A 19,585-nucleotide genomic window follows, 5' to 3' on the forward strand; every position below is an offset into this window, starting at 1 on the left:
AAGCAGCCACAGAGCACTGCCCACCCACTTTGGGGGCTTTTGGATGATTAGGAATGGAATCTACTCCCCGAGATAAGGTGCTGAGTCCGGTCCTGGTCCAGGCTGGATTCAAGTACATTTACCCATAGACTCCTTGGCTTCAGGTCTCATAATCACTTAAGTAACTGTGCTCGTGAATGATGTATCCCCTTTACTCTCCCTCTCATCAGGAAAATGGCAAACGACGGAGAGTGGCTTTGTGACATTATTTATATCCACGGCCAGGAAATAGAGGCTAACTGGAGAAGCATAGTACCGCCCATTGTCTGCAAGTTGATTGGCTAGTTTAGATTTTTTTTTTCTTGCATTGTCAAGTTAATCATTTATTTAGCTATTTTTGTTATTTTACCAAGAGTATATTTATTGTTTATGAAACTACAGCCTAACCAGAGTGATAAAAGAGTAAGAACAGAAATTCTCCATCACTTTGCCAGTGTTTTGATATAACAGCACCCAGTGGAGACACCAGCAAGTTGAAAAGGAGGTATCAACATTGAACCATATTACTAATTTGTTAAGCTTTGATAGGTTAATGGAAGACATTAGCTGATGGAAGACTATTAGCTGAAACAGACAGTAACACCTGTTTTTCTGCTAACATTATTTCTCTTTAAAACTGCAACTTGGCTTACCCTGACTCTGGAGTAGATCTGTTTTGTGTGTTCAGCCTCTTAACAATAGAGGGAGAGTCATGGTTTTATTTACATCTCTCCCTGAGCACATTTACGCGCGCACACTCCCTCCCCCTTAAGGGATCTGGGGATGTATTACCTAAAAGATCCTTATTTTCTGTAGGGTACAAACTGTGGCTTTGTAATTGGTCTTGATTGTTGAGTTTAGAAGGCCAGGAACATGGTAATTCTAGCCTCCAGTACTCTGCTCAAAAACGTGTGCTACCCCAGTAAGGCATTCTTTGTAGGATGCTAATTCATTTTAAAATGTTAAAAGTTTGAGGGATCTCATTGTTCTTTTACTCTTCTGTTTCTATGATTTATTTTGCAGAAGTATAAATCAAAACATATTTTTGGAACATTTAAGATCTCTTTAAGGTATTTTTTGTACTTACCCTGGAAGTATAGAATACTTTGTATACAAGAGCTAATGACAGCAGATCTTTTAGTGTTTCTGTGTTGTAACAATCGCCACTGGGCAGACAGCTGCCAAACATCTTGCAATTAATCTGATGCACGTTGGCTTTCGTATTCTTTTTCTTTCAGAACAAATGCCCCGAGGTAGAGGAGTTGGTCTTCAGCCATTTTGTGATCTGTAATGACACACAGGAGACACTGCGGTTTGGCCAGGTGGATACTGATGAAAATATTCTGCTGGCGAGTCTCCACCGTCACCAGTACAGCTGGCGCTCTCACAAATCCTCACAGGTATTCGAGAAACAGCCTTACAAACACATCAATTGTTAGGTTGGGGATTCATGTATTCTGCATTTGTGTGCCTGTGTCCAGTTACTTCCCTTTCTAAGTCTCCCAAGGAACCACATGGTGTAGCTACATCTGACGGAGACACGAGAAACATTGAGAGTGAGGAGCACAGTGCCCCGGGCTTCTCGGGGAGAGGAGCCGTCTCCTGTCAGCGTGGCTGCTGCGGAGGCAGCGTGGGGTGGCGGTCACCAGGTTGAACTCTAGGGCCAACATATGTAGGCTTGGACCCTGACTCTGTGTCACCTCGCTTTACTTTCCACCCTTCAGCTTTCTCATATGTCAAACGGGGATGCTAACGGTACCTATCTCATAGGGTTATGAGGATTAAATAAATATGTGTAAGGCACTGTAACAGTTCTTGATAAACTGTTGGCATTATGTGTTGGATATTATTCATTTGTTTACTCAGATTTTTACTGTGCACCGAGCATGTGCTAGGCACTGGGAATTCAAAGATAGTCCTAGATAGTCCTTGCCCTCCAAGGGATGGCTCACGATCTGTGGCAAAGGAGGCATAATGACAAAATATGTCCGAGGGAGCACTGAGAAAAGACATACCAGAGGATGTCTGTCTTCCAAGTAGTATAATCCCATTTTTCCTGTCACATTAGATGGGAATAATTAGAGGGATATGCCCCACAGGGACAATATGAGGATGAATTAAATACAAAGATGTGGTCTTAAATAAGTAAAAGAAATCCTAGGAAGAATTCTCAAGAATAATGTATTTCTAAAACTCAGCGTAATAAGGAAACTACTGTCTGCTTATGATTAAAAGAAAGTCATTAAATTAGAGAAAAAGTTTTCCCATCTGGGGAAAGCTTCTATAGACCAGCTTCAGAATATACTATACCCTCAGGTTTCCACCTCCTTTTTTTTTCCTGGTAGCTAGATTCTGATTTCTTCCTTGCCTTTTCATTATATAGCCACACTATTGGTATAAAATTTGGAAAAGTAGATATAGTACAATTCTCATTTAAGTATACTATTTATCTAATTCCAGTTAATTTGACAGGACATTGAAACTACAGAAATCCTCTTCAGTAAAAGTTCTTACAAATATTTTTCATTGTTATAATAGTGCACTCATAATTTTAGAGTGAATGACAGGCCCTTATTTTCACATTTTTCTCTTGAGGAATTTCCATGTTAGAGAGTTTCTTTTTATTTTTATTGATTTTAGGGAGAGAGAGAGAGAGGAAGGAAACAAGAGAGACAGACAGACATCAGTTTGTTGTTCCACTTATTTAGGCATTTCTTCATTGATTCTTGCATGTGCCCTGACCAGAGGTCGAAACTACAACCTTGGAGTATTGGGATGATGCTCTAGCCAACCGAGCAACCCAGCCAGAGCCAAGAATTTTTAAGTCGTTTGGTTGTTTGCATCTTGTAACATACTTAAAGGGTGCTTTTCATTTCAAAATTAAGGTTTATTTTGGTATTTGTTTCTTATTAATTGCAAAAGTAAGAATATACAAGGTATATAGACCAAATTAAAAAATGACCACCTATAATTCCAACCACCCAGAGACAACCTGGGTTAACACTCGTTGTATGTAGCCTTTCAGATTCTTGAAAGGTTTCCATGGTGCTTGCAACCCTAGCAGTGAACTAGTAGTGGCGGGAAAGAACCCTCTGAGAGGCTTCAGTGCGGACTGTCGTACACTGACTGTACCTGTGGCCTCTTCCTCTGTTCCCACACAAGCTGCAGACTTCAGCTGACGGAAAGCGAAGCAGAGGACGTTCACTTGCCCTCATGGTCATTTACGATGTACAGACTACCATAGTTAGCCCTTACCGACCCTTAAGATCCCCTGGACACTGGAGCCAGCATGGGAAGGGTGGTCGTTAAGAACAGCTGGCTCGGGGGTGTGGAGGAAAGTGGGCTTCGTGTCATGAACACAGAGTTCCTGGGTGTGAAAGAGATCAGCAGGAAAGAAGAATGGATGACTTGCCACCACTACGCCTTTCATATTAACACTCTTGCATTTTTTCAAGGTCTTTTTATATTTATTACTAGTTTTGTTTTCACAATATCCCTGTGTGGTTTGTATTACTTGTTAGGCGTATTTTTTAAACAAGGAGACAAGTAGAAATATTAAGCTAAGATAGTGGTAGAGTTGGCATCCCATGTGTTTAGATTCTCAATATAGTGTTATTTTCAAAACGTTGTCAAATTCTCCTAGGTTTTGGCAGCATGATTTGTCTCTTAGTATAGCCAAGCTGTGAGGCTTTCAGAGAAGGGCTTTGAAATCACCAGTATAATACTCCACAGTTAAAGTTAGACTAATTGGATTGTTAGTCCAAGTATGAACCCTTACAAAGCCTTATCTGTATTACCAAAGGCAATAAGAACTTTTAATGACAAACTAGAGACAAAAGGAAGGTGTCTGCTGAACTTTTTTCCTTTGTAATTTGTAGCTGCATCCTCTCTGAACACAGATTTTCAGATGAGCTATGTTCATTATAATCTTAAGCTAAACTTAGGTCAGATTTAGGGGCGGGGGAATGGTGTCTCTTTACTACAGCTACATGTGCTGAAGGAATTAGGACCCTCTGAAGCCACAGGTCTTGATGGGCCCAGGGGGTCTTCATGGAATTCCTTACATCCATAATCACAAATTCTGCTGTGTTCTAATGAGAGGTTACATCTGAAGATCAGAAAAACTAGCCACTCAGCTTCACACTGCACCTGGAGGTAGTCATCGATCCACAAGTGAGCAAACTGCTCCCCTTGCCAGACTCCAAGTCACATCCTGCACTGCCCAGCAGGCTTGGTTTTAGGAACATTTGTGTCTGCGTGTTTATGCTACCTTGGGTGTTAGTCAATTCATAGTCTCAGGGAGGATTTCTAAAGTTCATGGGACTTAACTCCACTAAACAATGCAGCTTAGATTGCAGAGATCAAGAAAGTGGCAATGACACCTGGAAAGGTTTCAAAGAGGTCAGCATATCTTAGAACCACACAGGAGGTTGCTAACAACAGTAAGTCCCAACAGGATGGGAAGAAACATGGACACAACCAATTCCAGAAATCCCGAGCTGAAAAGCCTTTCAGAAATGAAAAGTTATAAACTCTCCTTATAGTTTCTAACACATGCTCTGAGGCAGAATCACTTAAAATGCTGGAGAGCCCGCAACAGTTGCTTGCCTAAATAAACAAAGGAAGAACAAACTATTTCCTAGGGAATAATTGAACATATTCAGCTGCACAGTCATATATGCCACCACAAAGGGCCCGTAAATATCCCAGTTCAGTAGACTTCAGATCAGGTTGTGTAAGAACAATAACCAGCAAGGGATCGGTCTTCAAAGAAGCGCTTCACATTCTATAAAGTTTAATCTAAGGACTAGAAGTGTAGGTTTATGGAATCTTTTCCCAGGATATGGGCAGTGTGTGCAGCTCAGAGTCAAGGGAAGCTTTGTTTAATTTAGCCAAACTGAATATAATGATAACTTCCATCAATTAGTAGGATTGGTGTCTAGTCTGTTAAGTTAACATCCTTTTCTGAGAGCACGGTTGGCTAATTAAACTGCTTGGAATAGGAATGAATGCCTTCACCTTGTATGTAAGGAATTACGTTTGCTTTTACCCTGAGCACATGCACAATGCATTTTTTTAGAATTGCAGAGTTCCAAATCTCAGTGACTTAATTTTCATAATCAAATCATCAAGTTCTAGACAGAGCTAAAGAAAATAATAAAATATTGGGGGGGGGCAGTGGATGTGGAAGAGGGTATGGGGGGAATAAATAGTGATGGGAAAAAATAAAATTTAATTTTAAAAAAAGAAGAAAATAATAAAATATTGCTCCAGGATGGATACAATGGAAAGTTTCATGAGATCATGAAAAATGGCAGATATATATTAAAAATGCAAAATATAACAAGGTAAGAATTAGTTTTGAAGAGCAGCAGAGCATCTGGGAAGCATTCATTAAAGTAATCAGATTTAGGGAAGAAAATATAAATCATACATTTCTTTAATTCAGAGGTTCGCAGATGTTTTCCCTGTCGTTTTCAGGGCCTTGTGGTCTGTGCTGCAGCTACTCAGCTCTGCACAAAGCAGCCCTAACGAACGAGCATGGTTGGTTCCAATAAAACTTTATTTATAGACAGTAAAATTTGAACTTCAATAATTTTTACACATCACGAAATATTCTTTTGATTTTTTTTTCAACCACTTAAAAATGTGAAAGCCATTCTTAGTTCACAGGCTGCACACAAATAAGCAGTGCACCAAATTTGGCCCACGCATCACCGTTTGCCAAGCCCTGCCTTAAGGCCTCTCAGTTGACAAAATTCAACAGACTGAAGGTTTGATACTAAATTGTTATCACTCTGATCTAAATGGTATTCCTCTCACTTGAAAACTTGGTAAAATGTTTCAGAAACTGAGAAATGACCTGTAATAGATTTATATATAACACATACAATGAAGCTGTATTCACCACAGAACAATGAAACATTTTTATTTTTTTCACTCTGGGCATGTATAGAGAAAAAATTCTTCAGTCTCTTTTTGTATGTAAAAATATTTAAAAGTGAGATCTGATCATTTTCCTCTTATCTAAAGAGAAAATAACTGAGTTTGAGTGTTATCGACCTATCTTATGGTAATTACAGCTGGAAATTTTCACTAACTAGATTATAATTTCTTATTCAGTTACCACTCTTTATTCACTTATGTAAGCATGTGTACTCAGATATCTAGAGACAGACATTCCTTGTTGCCATAGTCACAATTTAGAACACTTAAAAGCAGATTAGGAAAGGGAGGAAATATCCTGTGTTGGCAAAACTGTTCAAACCAATACATTTTTTCAAGTGTTTGCCACTTCTGTTGTATTGCCCATAGCATGCATGTTAAAGTTTGTTTAGAAAAGGCAAATGAGAAAACATTCTTTCGCACTGAAGATGAAATGGAATTATACTTCCTTTCTAGAAAGCAATTTGATAAGAGGCATCAGAGCTATTAAAATGATCCCAGCCTACTCTCAAGAAGTAATTCAAATTAAAACAAAGATTTACACATAAAAATGTTTATCACAATTACAGTATCAAAAAATTAAAAACCAAAATATTCACTTTTAAGGAAAGTTAAATAGAACCTGGCATATCTATAATATTAACTATCATGGAACTGTTACAGTTTTACATAGAAAGAGAAAGCTATACCATACTATATCAGTCAGAAAAGCAGAATAAAAGTTCAATGTTTACAGTGTGATCTTAACTATAAGAAGAAAGGCATAGAAAAATACTGGAAGGAGATAAGTGAAAATATTTCCAGTGGTTGCCTCTGGTGGGTTAGGGTAATATTCTTCCACTTTATTACATCTTTATATACTTCTCAATTTTTTAAAATAAGGGGCATAAATTACTAACTCAGAGGTTAAATTAATCATCCTGAAAAAATTTATATGCTGATGAGAAGTCAGTGGCAAGTCTAATAACATGTTACAAATGGTTATCTTTATCTCTCCTCGTATGAACTATTACAGTAGTTTTTCTCAATTATTCTTTTAGAGCTTTGCCCCAGTCCAGTGTATCTTTTTTTAATCTTTAAAAAAAAATGGTTAATCCTCACCCAAGGACGTGTTTATTGATTTTAGAGAGAGAGGAAGGGAGAGAAAGAAACATAGATGTGAGCTCAAAGGAATAGTATAGCCTAAAGGGAAAAATTTGGCTGTCAGTGCCTGTGTAGTTGTGCATAGAGATAAGAATGCCTAGAAAAGGGTGCTAAGAGGGCTTTATTAGTTACCTCTTGATATAGGGCATTGCACAGTGGTGGAACAGGCAGGGGATAACTACTGTAGACACTCCCATTCATAAAAGGAGAAACTGGGAGACGTGTAGGAGTAGAGATTCTGAAATCCAGCCAGCTTAAGGTTGGAAGTTTCTGGTTAGTAATTGTTCATACTTCTGCTTGGGGGAAATTACCCCTGGCTCATGGCTTCAGACTCCTGGCTCAAGGCTCTGAGTCATCCATCCTTTCCCTAAAAAGTACCCTTTCTTCCCATGTCATTGTTTTCTGAGTCTGATTTCTGTCCTTAGGATTTTGAAGGTCCAAATGCCTTTTCACATTTTGTATTGTCATTGTGTCTTTCAGTCTAAACTGGCAGCGGTTGATAAGGCATAGACTAGAGGAAGAATGATTAATGGCACAAGATGTTAGAAGGGAAGCTGAGGAAGGAACATAGGTCCCAGAAGGATTGACCCTGGATGGGAAGAAGTTTATACCACATATCTGTTGCTGCTTAACAAACCACCCCAAAACTTAGTGGCTTAAAAAAAAATTATTAGTCTATGAGTCTGTTGGTCAGGAATCTAGGGCATTCAGGAAGCTCGTCTGCTGCTTTCCGTTGGGCTCGGTCCTGAGGCTTCCTGAGGCTGCGGTCAGCTGGGGCTGGGTGGGTGGTCCAAGACAGCTTTACCTACGTGCATGGTAGCTGACAGGCCGCTGGCCCAGGTGTCCTTGGTTCTCCTGCTATGGCCTCAGCGGGCTGGGCCAGCCAGGGGAGCCTGCGCAGAGCTGCAAGCCCCTGGCACCCAGCTCAGGGTCGCACAGGATCGCTTCTGCCGCATTCTAGTCGGCAGAGCAGGTCTCAAGGTTAAGCCGGATCCAAAGGGTAAGGAACTAGACGGGACCTTTTGATGAGAGTTGCAGAGAGAAATTGTCACCATGTGCACCACACCACAAAAGCCTCCGACTTTGGGATTGGAGAGAGAAAGATGAGTGTGAATATAGGTGAAGTTGTAGTAAGTTTCACTGAAAGATGAAAGACAAAAGAGAAGGAGGCTTTAAAAAGTGATTTTCCACAATATCTAATCCTGCATCTTGCTCCTAATTAAGCATTCAATAAATGTTCACTGAATATATAAATGCTGAGATTTCTCATAACATTCCTGACATTTCTTACATAGACTAAAAATCTTAATTACTTCAGCAGTGTGAAAATTGTAAACAGTATTTTTTGCATCGTGTTAGATGTTTTTGTGTATACTCTGCAGAGACACGAAAAGAGGTCCTTTCATCCCAAAATGCGTGCTTCAGTATGCTGTCAGTGCCACTGGACTGGTACCTGAGAGTGGCCCCTGGTCTCCCCACCACCATCCCGTAGGCCTCCCTGTGGCCTCTAATGTAAACTGTGATAATACAGCACAGCGCTATGGGAGGGGGTTAGCAGTATACTTCAGATGAGACCTACTTTCAGGTCCACATGCATGTCTAACTCTTCCCACTTGCATTTAACTATGAAAAATTCTTTTTTAAAAAAAAATGTTTTTTCAATGTATTGATTTTTAGGGAGAGAGAGGAAAAATATGCTTACGCATTTATTGGTTGGTTCTTAAGATTTTATTTTATTATTTTTAGAGAAGGGAAGGGAAGGAGAGAGAAAGAGAAACATCATTGTGTGGTTGCCTCTTGAATGCCCCCTACTGGGGACCTGGCCTGCAACCCAGGCATGTACCCTGACAGGGAATCGAACCAGTAACCCTTTGGTCCACAGACCAGTGCTCAGCCACACCAGCCAGGGCTATTGGTTGATTCATGTATGTGCCCTGACTGGGGATTGAACCCGCAACCTTGGTGTATGAGAACGACCCTCTAATCCACTAAACTACTGGGCTAGGGTAAAAAATTCTTATTTATTATTATAAATTGGAAGTGAATCATACAGCTACCAAAGTTGTAATTTTTAAGAAAACATCATTTCAAGTTAAATTTTCCATATATTGTCTCTTTCTCTTGTCATAGAAATCGATTTCCAGAAACCTACAGTCTCACCCTCATTGCTGTGTAGGACATGGCTGTCTGCAGCTAGCAGTTCCATTTAGGGAGGAAGGGCTGTATGCCTTTGCTCCCCAGTGGCAGTAACAAGCTTCTTATTGTTGCTGACATTAATATAGCTAAAATCAACAGTGAGGTAAACACTTCTTGGGACCATCTGGCAAGGATTTTAATCCAAAATATTCTGTAAATACTGACTCCATTTGATTACCTGAGACCTACCGTTCATCGACCATCAACTGCATTTTTATTTCAGTTTTAAGCAGTAATGAAACAGCAAAAACAGTAGATTCAGTTCCTTCCCCTTTCCCTCTCAAAATATTTTCAGTTTCATAAGCGAGTCCAGGGAACTTATATTTTCTGAGGAAGCTTATAATACCTTATGAAGTTGCCAGTAGAAGTAAATGGTCCCTAATAGTTTGGGTCATTAAGTATGTAGTGGAAAGAGCATGTTTGGAATTTATTCATTATCTGTTGGGGAATACGTTTACTTTATTTAAATGGGATAAGTATGGAATTGAGGTCATTTTTCCTGAATATTTCAAAGTTTCTTTGTAAAAATGTTCTGCAATATGACCTCGTTAAGATTTGTACACTCTGTTGTAAGAAATGGCAAAGATAGGATTGTGATAGGGCACTTTATCCAGTCTCAGGCCTGATGCCTCGAGTTTTCCCCAAGCTCACACGAAAAGGGATGCCTGGGGGTCGTTTCAGCCGTGAGGCACCCCGAGGAGTGACTGCCGGCGCTGCTAATGGTCTCTCTGTCCCCCACTGGCAATAAATTGTAGATATTGAAATAGAGCTTTGGAGAAAAGTGTACTGAAGATTCCTTAAGCTTTTTACAAGACACTCAAAGGCTTTTCACAAGCCAGTGCTCTGCTAATGTGAATTCTTGATGTCTAAACATAAAGGTCCTTCATGAAACTAATTTTAAATGTGAATTTTAATACAGAGTGCTGGGAGAAGGGGAGTGCAGCTGGACCATTAAAGCGTGGTATTTTGCCATTTTTAAGTAATGGGAAATACTGATCAAGAATGTTATAAAGATTTCAGCGTACATAATGTGATTGTCCTTAATCATAACCTATTACCACCACAAGTCTGTGTAATAAAAGCATTAACCCTGTTAAAGACGATGGCATACCTATTATACTGTGGCACATTTTAATTATTTCCATGCTGAACAGGATATTGAAGAGCTTATTATCTAAAGGTCAGAATAATGCCCAAGACATGGCCAAGCCCAATGAGTGTCAGATGCGTGGAATGTTGGATGACTTCATAGTTATGAAATTATTTCATTTCTCATGATAATTCCCAACTTGCCAAAGTTAGTGAATTTTAAGAACTCTGAGAACAGATTTTAAGATAAATGTGAAATAATCCATACTTTTGGAGTCTGGGACTTCCCTTCAGGCATTAGTTCATATTTGACTTGCTTGACTTACACTTGGGGATAAAATGAGTTAGGACAAGGTCTTAGATACCACATTCCCTTACTGGGAAAGAAAACCAACTTGCACAGCTTTGGCTGGCTCATGTTTCTTGTTGTACAGGCACTAAGAAGCAGCGGTTGCCATGAAATACTTTATTTAACCTTTATAAAAATGTTTTTTTAGTATGGCAAGGCAGTTTAGTTAAATGAAAATAAATAAAAATTTTGGATTTCTTTTATATCCATCTGTTGATTTCTTTTTTTGCTAAATAAAATGTAGGGATAACAATTAAAATTGTCCAAATTGCCATGAGGACTAAAAATAAAGATTGCACAAAACTACTTAATCTCTTCTTAGGACACGTGATGGCGTGTTCTAACTTACATTAACCTAAATTTTGCTAAATGATTAATGTTACATTTGAGGAACATTTAAAAGAAAGTTTTATTTCCACTTTGGCTGGGTGTCTATTATTTATATTTGTATTTTGTCAGAATTGATTTTCAAACAAAACCTGACAGTTGGGCTCACAAACTCAAAATATGCCACCAAATCTAAATGACTTAAGCAGTATCTCCAGGTTGTTATCTTATTGGGTTCCGTTTCTCAGCTCATCTAAATTACTCTTTATTATTTCTATTAAACACCCTCATACTCTTCCACTGAAGAGCTGGGTCCAACCAAGAGCATGACGCCCGTTGACTCTCATTCTGTCAAGAAAGTGTCTGTGCAGCACCAAAATCTCCAGCCTGATAGTGCAACTCAATTAAGCAATTAAAGTTTTTATTTATTTTATTATTTAAACAGAAAATGTGAATTATGTCATATTTTACAGATGCACACACCTTTTCTGTACACACACGTTCACATGTCTAATTTCTCTGAATTTTCGCTTTTCAGCCCTTTGTAGTGTGTCAAGGTGAATACTCTCAAAGACTGTCACACAATTCTGGACATACGGGATCTATTAGTATCACGGTTCATATTTTTTCAGTCACGTGTCATTTGACTATATGTCCGCACCCTTTAGAAACATGAAAACAATAGATGTGTCATATGAAATCATTTCTTTAAAATAAGCCTGCATATCATTTCACACCTTTTTACTGTATACATTTATATCTGATTTCATAATTGATAGATTCCAAAAAAGTTATGCATAAAATTTTATATCTTAGTACATGAATTGGCTCATTAAATCTTTTTGCAAAAACTTCTTGTCATGAAAATTATTTTTTCTAATTCAAATAGTTTAGATTTTGATGATTTTTAGCAAATATCCATTAAGCATTCCATTGTTTTATAGATAATGTATAAATCAAAAGTAACATTACTATTCACCCTACTCTTGTTTCTTTTTAAATTTATGTTTCTCTAAGTATGTAAATTCCAGTCAGAGAGTGAACAGACCTGAAGAACAGGCCTGAAGAGTGAAAAATGGATTTCTATTTATAATCATTTGCAAAAGAACAAGTATTTATCATTTTGAAAAACATTCTATGACTTGGTTATAGATACATTAAAACATTGATTGAGCTGTACTGTTTGCTAGAAATGTGTGACATTTGACGTTCTCTTTACCCATAGCAATTCAAATGATTTATCATAAACTGTGTAATGAAATGACATGTGAACTGTTCTAAAGCTATGAACACTTATATTAATAGCATTATTTCTTTTTTTAGATTAATTAGGTGTATGTTGTCTCTCATACCTGTGACACTTTCTCTTATATTTCTTCATCTCTTTGTCTTTTTGCTCTGTATAATTGTAAAGGTTTTCAAGGTTTTTTCTTAGTAGTTATCCACACTTGCTCTACTTCCATCAGTGCACAGCAGGTTGTTATTCTGTGACTGCATCTTTAGTTTCCTTGCATCTATCTCTTATCTAATTCTTTTTTTATATCATTTAGGTTTTGTTTTTTTTTTTAACTCAGGCTGTTTCCCACTCATACCAGATTGTCCTTTCCTCTCAATAGTTTTCTACAGTTTTATAGAAATCACGTAATTTTGCATACTTTAGTGAAAACCAAAGACTTTCCTGGTGTTTTTTCCTCCAGTTCTGCAACAGGGCGCTTACATGAACTCATCTCTTCTTTACTTTTCTGGGGGGGATGGGGGATGGGCGGTGATATTCTCTTTGCTTTACAATATATTTTCATAGGTCTCTGGCTTTTTTTCATTTTGTTTTTTATTACATTTGCTGTTTATTAATGATTACATGAAATGGATAACCCGTGGTTATAATGTATCAGTTGAGGAATGATGAGATTTTTATTTTCATGTCTCCAGCTACAGGGCAGGGTGATACAGTCAAATCCTGTTGCACTTCCCATTTTCTAGCTGGCATTTCCTCATGTTTCTCAACCGTACAGAGGTGAAAGCTTCTCCCACATTCTTCCATGCTTCTCTGATACCCTGAATTGGCAAAATTCCTGAAAAACTACAATTTCCTTCCTTCACAGCTACTATTTTTGTTGTGTGTTTTTCCTGACTCTTTATCTTCATCTTGCAATCACCACTTAAATACAAAGTGGAATGGGGCGCTGCTAGAATCTGTTGCTTCCTGGAGTTGCAGTCTTTCAATAGGCATAGACCAGGGAGGTAGTGTAGAGCCTGCAACTGTCAGTTGCTTTGTTTCAGTGTCTGTGAGGCTTCAGTCAGGGAGTTTGTATAGAAAGAATCACTCCAAGTTAGGCTGTTGCCTGCTTTTGTTTATCAGAAATAACAGCCTGAAATAACAGCCTGGTATATTTTATGCTCTGTTTCAATGTGTCTTATTTCATATTATTTCTCTGGGTCACTAAAATACGCCTCTGGTCAATCTTTTAACTTCCCCAAGCAGAATAACCTCTCGAGTCCTACAACATTTTTTGCCTTCCTCTCATAAAATTTTGCGGTATAACTTTTCTTGTTAAATATCTGTTTCTTTCACTATATTGTGAGAATTTTCAGTGCAAGTAATGTACCTCATTCATCTCTTTATATTCACCATGTGCAGTACTGTTAGTTGGCTTATGGTAAACATTTAATAGAGATAGATCCTGAAAATTTTTGCTAAACTGGAAAACAAGCTATTGCCATAGGGAAGAAACTCAAAGAATTACATTAAACTGCTCCAAGAACCATGTAAATGAGTGATACAGCAAGTCAGACCCTGTGTGAGGGGCTCTGGAGGCTCCGGAGACAAACTGAGGAGCGTGTCCCACTCTTGGCAAAGTGCCCACGCTGCAGCCAGGAAAGCCATGACACCCACTGGTCACATAGGCTTCCTCATACAGGAAGCTGAGTTTTTAAAATAGAAATATACATGTTTACTGGAAATGCAGCCTCTATATGCTTCCTATTAGACAGTTTTCATTTTAATAGCATTAATTTTATCTGATTGCAAAATAATACATATTTATAATATGAAATTTGGAAATCACATAAAAGCACACACACAAAAAGGAAATTTAAAACACATAACCCCAACACAAGATAATGCTGTCAACGTTCTGGCATATTCTAGCCATCTTCTCTCTTAAGAATGGGCATATATACTTTTTGCTCATTTTACAAAAATGGGATGTTCTCTTTTCCTGTTAATCTATTGATAACAAATATTGTTAACATTTTTTATGCTGTGATTTTTTTTTTCCCCAGTGGCTTGAGAGAAATCTACACTAGATGTGTGGTCACAAATAGAGGCTCTGCTCTGAGCGAGCTAATACCTCGCCCTCCCCAACACTGAGGTCTTGGGCAGGTCACTCAACCTTCCTGTCTCACAATCTGGTTTTTCATCTGTAAAGTTAAACAAGAGTACCTACCTTATAAGATTGTTTTAAGAAATAATGGAACAACTGTAATTGAACAATAAAAAAATTTTTTAAAGAAATAAATAAAATCTATTAAAAGCACCTAGTGCTTGGCACAGAGTGTGTGTCTAATAAATGGTGCCTAACACTAATTTTACTATATTTGATCAATTTCTCATCAATGCCAAATTTTCATTATTAAAAGAATGCTGGAATAAATATATATCTAGTTGCATCCTTGCACAGGTCCATAGTTACATTATGTTAGGATAAATTTCCATGTAGAATTGATGAATCAATGAGTATCTGAAAATAAGATTTGTGATACAGTCTAATTTGGATTACTCTCTAGCTACAGTTTTCATTCTAATCAACATTTTGTGAGTGTGCTAGGTTTCCCCCTTTTGTAAGAGGCTCTTTTAAGCTGATTGCACAGTATTTGTGGCCTTTGTTGAATTCAGACAGTCTTGAGGGAGAACCTACAACCACTTCTTTGTAGACAACCTGACACATTGTGGCAGTGCAGCCTCCATTACATCGCCTCCTGAAGACTGATTTGGAAAGCTCTCTTTCTCTTTCTGCTTTTTCTCCCAAAATAGGACGCATCAGAACAGCTCAGGTGGTCCATTAGAAAATAATTCAATTTTATTTATTTTCACTGTATTATTCTTTTAGGTGTGAGATTGTGTTCTATAAATGTAAAACAATATATTGGGTCCTAAGAGTTCCAGTACTGAATCAGGGTGACACCAAACATTAGCCATTATCTAGAAATTTTTCTATCTAGTTCTTAGTATCATTTCCAGTACTCTAAATACCCCTAACGTTCAGCTGCCTTGAAAAGCAATAATGAACAATGTAATTCACTTTCTTTTTATGTGAATTTGTTGGTGTGACGTAAACAGTCAGCTTTACTTATGCATTTCAAACAAGCAGTCTAACTTTAACCTGTGCAATGTGCTATGTAGCTTTCCAGATGTTATTTTAGATAGACAAAAAAATATATATTTTAACTTAATTTTCACTCATAATGCTCATCTAGTATATCATTTGGGGTCTACTTTATGCTTTAATCTAAATATTGCAATATCTGAATTATGGATCAGAGGGATTACCTTGATTTTTTAGTTTAAACTAATATCATTATCCATGTAAAGCAATCTCCTGTTAAAGGCCATTCTGAGTAGGAATCTCTTCTAAATATTTTTATGTGATATTCATTTCATGATATTATATGCAAATGTCACCACTAAAATGTTTGAACATCTACTTTGGGTTATATTTCCTAATTCATTTATTTGTTCAATACAATGCACTAAGTTCTTGGGATATAGTAAGAAGTTTCAAAGTTTAAAAAATAAATATGGTACCTATGCTTTAATATATATTAAAATACATATTTATATAATAAGCATTAAAATACGTACATATTCAATAGTTCATTTTTTCTGGATTACATGTTAATTTTTTTAGAACTTCTACAATTTCTACAAAAAGTACAATGGATTGGGAAAAGTTTTGAAGTTCTTTAGATTTTCAGTTTCTTTTTAGGACATTACATATTGCTATATAGTACATGCTTATAAAATGCAAAAAAAAACAAATGAATCTGAAGACAAATTTTTAATTTTTAATTATTAGCTAGAAATAACCCTGAGAAATTTAAAAATAAATAATGAAATAAAGGTCACAGAAAAGTATCTAATTCATTCATTTATAGTTAAGATATAATTTTTAAATTCTTTTTAACTATCCTCTTTCTTTTTTTCTTGGTGTACACCCTGTTTTCTTAGATTTTGTAGATTTTATCTTGTTTTTCTTTCCTCTGTAATCTATCAATACAGGAATTCTCCCTTTGGACATGACTGTGGGTGGTCCTGAGAGCCAGTCCCCAGTCCCCTGATCAGTAATTCAGTTTTAAGTTTTATTTTGTATTGAAAAAAAAAGATGAGTGGAAAGCTGTATATACACCCATCTGAGGTCTTCAGTGGAAAAACTGCAAAACTCCTTGCCAGCACGGCAATGGGGGCGGGGCGGGGGCCGGGGCCAGGGTCTGCTGGGAAAAATGAAAATGGAGGCCCTTGGGACCTTCCAATGAGTGTGGTCACTGTACAACCTGGTCCCTATTGCTTAGTTTCAGTTTCCATTGAAAAGTTCAAACAACAGTAGTTCCTATTTGATTTTTTTTTCCCCAATGGAAAATATTAGACTCTAACTAAGTAGGCCAAAGAGAATGAACAGCCTGAATTGAAAAGATGGTAGGGGAAGTAAGTCAGTAAGGGGAATTTAATAGAAAAGAGAGGGAAGAAAATTCCCAAATTGATAAGAAAACAAAGATCCCTTGGGCTGCAGGCAAAAGGGATAGTGATTTTGGCTGAGCCCCCTGCTCTCTCTCCCCCCTGTTTCCGGCCCCCATTGCCGTGTACCCAGACGATCGCAGTTGTCCTCCTGCCTCCTCATCCACTCTTACAATTTGTTCAACACACGGCTCACCGATACAGAAGGCCTTAGTGGCTGCCCGCTTAACTCCTGACAAAGGCACCAGTCCCTTGACGTAGTAAATCAGTGCTGGCCACAAGCTAGGCCTGTCTGCCTGACCTGTCTCCTCACCCCTCTTCTCATGCTCCCTTTCCTCCGACCAGTCGAGGCTACCGACTTTACCCCAAGCATGCCTTCTGACGTTCGCCCGCCAGACTGTCCCTTTGGCCCCGAAATGGGCAGTCATCTCTGCTAGCTGAAATCTTCTCATCACATCAGCCCAGAAGCCCTCCCTTCTCTAGACGCCTGTCTCATTTTGTACCTCTGTAATGTCTCTTACTAGTTATTTGCACATGCCTTATTTTCCCTATAAGATCTTAAGCTTCTTGAGCCCTTCCTTCTTATTTCCTCCATAGTGCCTAGCATACTGCTTTCCTTATAGTACCTGAATAACCAGAAATGTGTGGATAAATCATAGGAGGACATCTCATTAGGATCAAGTAGTCTCACACACATTTCAAATTTTTATGCCTGATTTTAAAGTTTCTTCTCACTTGATATCCATGGGTATCTGCCTAGCACCCAAAATCAATCACACCATAGGAAAGAAGACTAAAGAAAGCAGGCCTCCTGAATTCCTTCTTGTAGATTTGCTCTCTTAGGAATGTCGTTGCTGTCCTAATAAATTATATACATCTAATTGCCAATGATATTTAGATGCATTTTAATAGTAGACCAGATACTACAAATATTCTGCTGGTGATGCATGTGGGGAGAAGTGTTATGTTTTTCTCCTACTTAACTTTTCTGTGTGAACTAAATCCAAATGTATCTGAATTTTTGTAACTCAAAGAAAATATCTGTGCCAACATTTTGGGAACAAATAGCTGCCAAGTGAAATCTGACAGCCTATTCCTCAGTGACATCCAGTCATTAAGAGCTGTGTACGCAGAGAGTGAGCCGCTACCTAAAAGTGAGCTCATATGCAAATGTGAATATTGCTCAATTAAAATTATGTGGTGTTCATTAAAATTTCTTTAGAAGCTATGAAATTTTCAAAAAAAAAATATAGCTGAGCTTGACCTTATGTACCTTGCCTTATTTTTTTGTCATTTCCAGCTACTAGTCTCTCCAAAGAAAATAACTTTCTTGTTTCTTTAGTTCTCTGTGTGCTGGAGCTTTATTCCCCATTGCTGCTATAAAAACTGAAATGGTTCCAAACACCACTATTGTTTTTCTTTTTTTTTTCCGTAACTAATATTTAAACATCAAAGATCCTTTGGTACTTTTATGTTAGAGTGTATGTAAGACCAAATTTTCCCTAAAGGTTATTTGCTGTCCAGAATGTTTTTGGGGGTTGTTTTGTTTTTCACTGTTAGCCTGCCCTTTTTAGAAGCTATCTGAATGGTAGGTAGCCTTCTGATGACTGGCAGTTGTGTGGAGAAAGAACTGGCTGTAGTAGGTTTTAAAAAAATATTTTATTAAGATACATAAAAATAAACCAGAAAAACCTCTCCCTTAATTCTCCACCAAAAATCATAATGTGCCCTGGCCAAGTGGCTCAGTTAGTCAGAGTGTCGTCCTATGCACCAGAAGGTTGTGGGTTTGATCCCTGGTCACGGTGCTTACTGGAGGCAACCAATGGCTGTTTCTCTCACATTGATCTCTCCCTCTCTCCTCTGCCCCCTTCTCTCGCTCTGTCAAATCAATAGACGTATTCTCAGGTAAGAATTTTTGAAAATTGTATTGTGATGACCAATGACCTTGGGAAACTTTTTAAGTACTTTACGAAGGCCCCTCCTAAAGCTAAAACTGAAAAATAATCTTTTTTATCAAAAGACTTTTATTGTTATGGCAAGTCCCATGCAAATCCTTAATGTATTTATTTTAAGGACCAAGCATGATAGCTCCTACAGAATGTTTTCAAGGTTTTATTTATTCTGTTAATTGAGAAAATGTTTCATGCAATTAGCCTTTGGTTAGATCTTTTAAAAATTTATATGTGATAGGAAAGAAAATATTAAGTTTATGTATCATGTAAATGTTTTTCCTAAAATGTCAGTTTTATTTCCTTATACTTAGTAATCATACAAAACATTGTTTATTTTCATATAAACATGTATCCTAAAGAAATAGTAATTATTATGTTGTTTTGGAATACTTGCTCAGTTAACTGATTTTCTGAGTGCATTTTGTGGGTAGGAGTCAAAATGAAAAATATTTGATGACCATCAAAGAAATCCAGATATTACCAAAAGTGGCAATTCTATATGAATAAATCTGAATCTGAATCTGGAGTCTTAATTGGTGAAAGTTACATTAAATACATACTAGAAAAAATAGAACAAAGATATTTTCTATATATTCAAAATGTCAAAAGTGTTTCTGATTTGATGAATATGATCTCATAAGGAGAGTATATTAAATGAACTGTATCATCAAATTGTTGTTTTGTTTTTTATCAAAATAAAAAAAATAAAGAAAGGCAATTTGGGTCAAAAATAACGCCACAAACCAAATTTAGCTTTAATTACTGTCTACCCATAAGGAGGCATGAACTATCAGCCAAGACCAAGGTTCTTTGATCTCACATTTCAACCTTTTT

At 37.4% G+C, this 19,585-nt stretch overlaps 1 protein-coding gene across 4 annotated transcripts in view; it reads left to right on the forward strand.

Annotated features, from left to right (window-relative positions):
- Window positions 1-19,585, forward strand: part of VPS13B (vacuolar protein sorting 13 homolog B) — a 673,385-nt gene that overhangs the window by 588,411 nt on the left and 65,389 nt on the right. For all 4 annotated transcript variants that reach the window (XM_054590316.1, XM_054590313.1, XM_054590314.1 and 1 more), the window contains exon 43: window positions 1,257-1,418. In XM_054590316.1, the coding sequence (XP_054446291.1) occupies window positions 1,257-1,418 (162 nt within the window). The remainder of the gene's footprint in view (window positions 1-1,256; window positions 1,419-19,585) is intronic.

This window comes from Pteronotus mesoamericanus, unplaced genomic scaffold (assembly GCF_021234165.1).
Source record: "Pteronotus mesoamericanus isolate MK-2021 breed Mesoamerican mustached bat unplaced genomic scaffold, CSHL_Meso_final scaffold_174, whole genome shotgun sequence".
Lineage (NCBI taxonomy): Eukaryota > Metazoa > Chordata > Mammalia > Chiroptera > Mormoopidae > Pteronotus > Pteronotus mesoamericanus.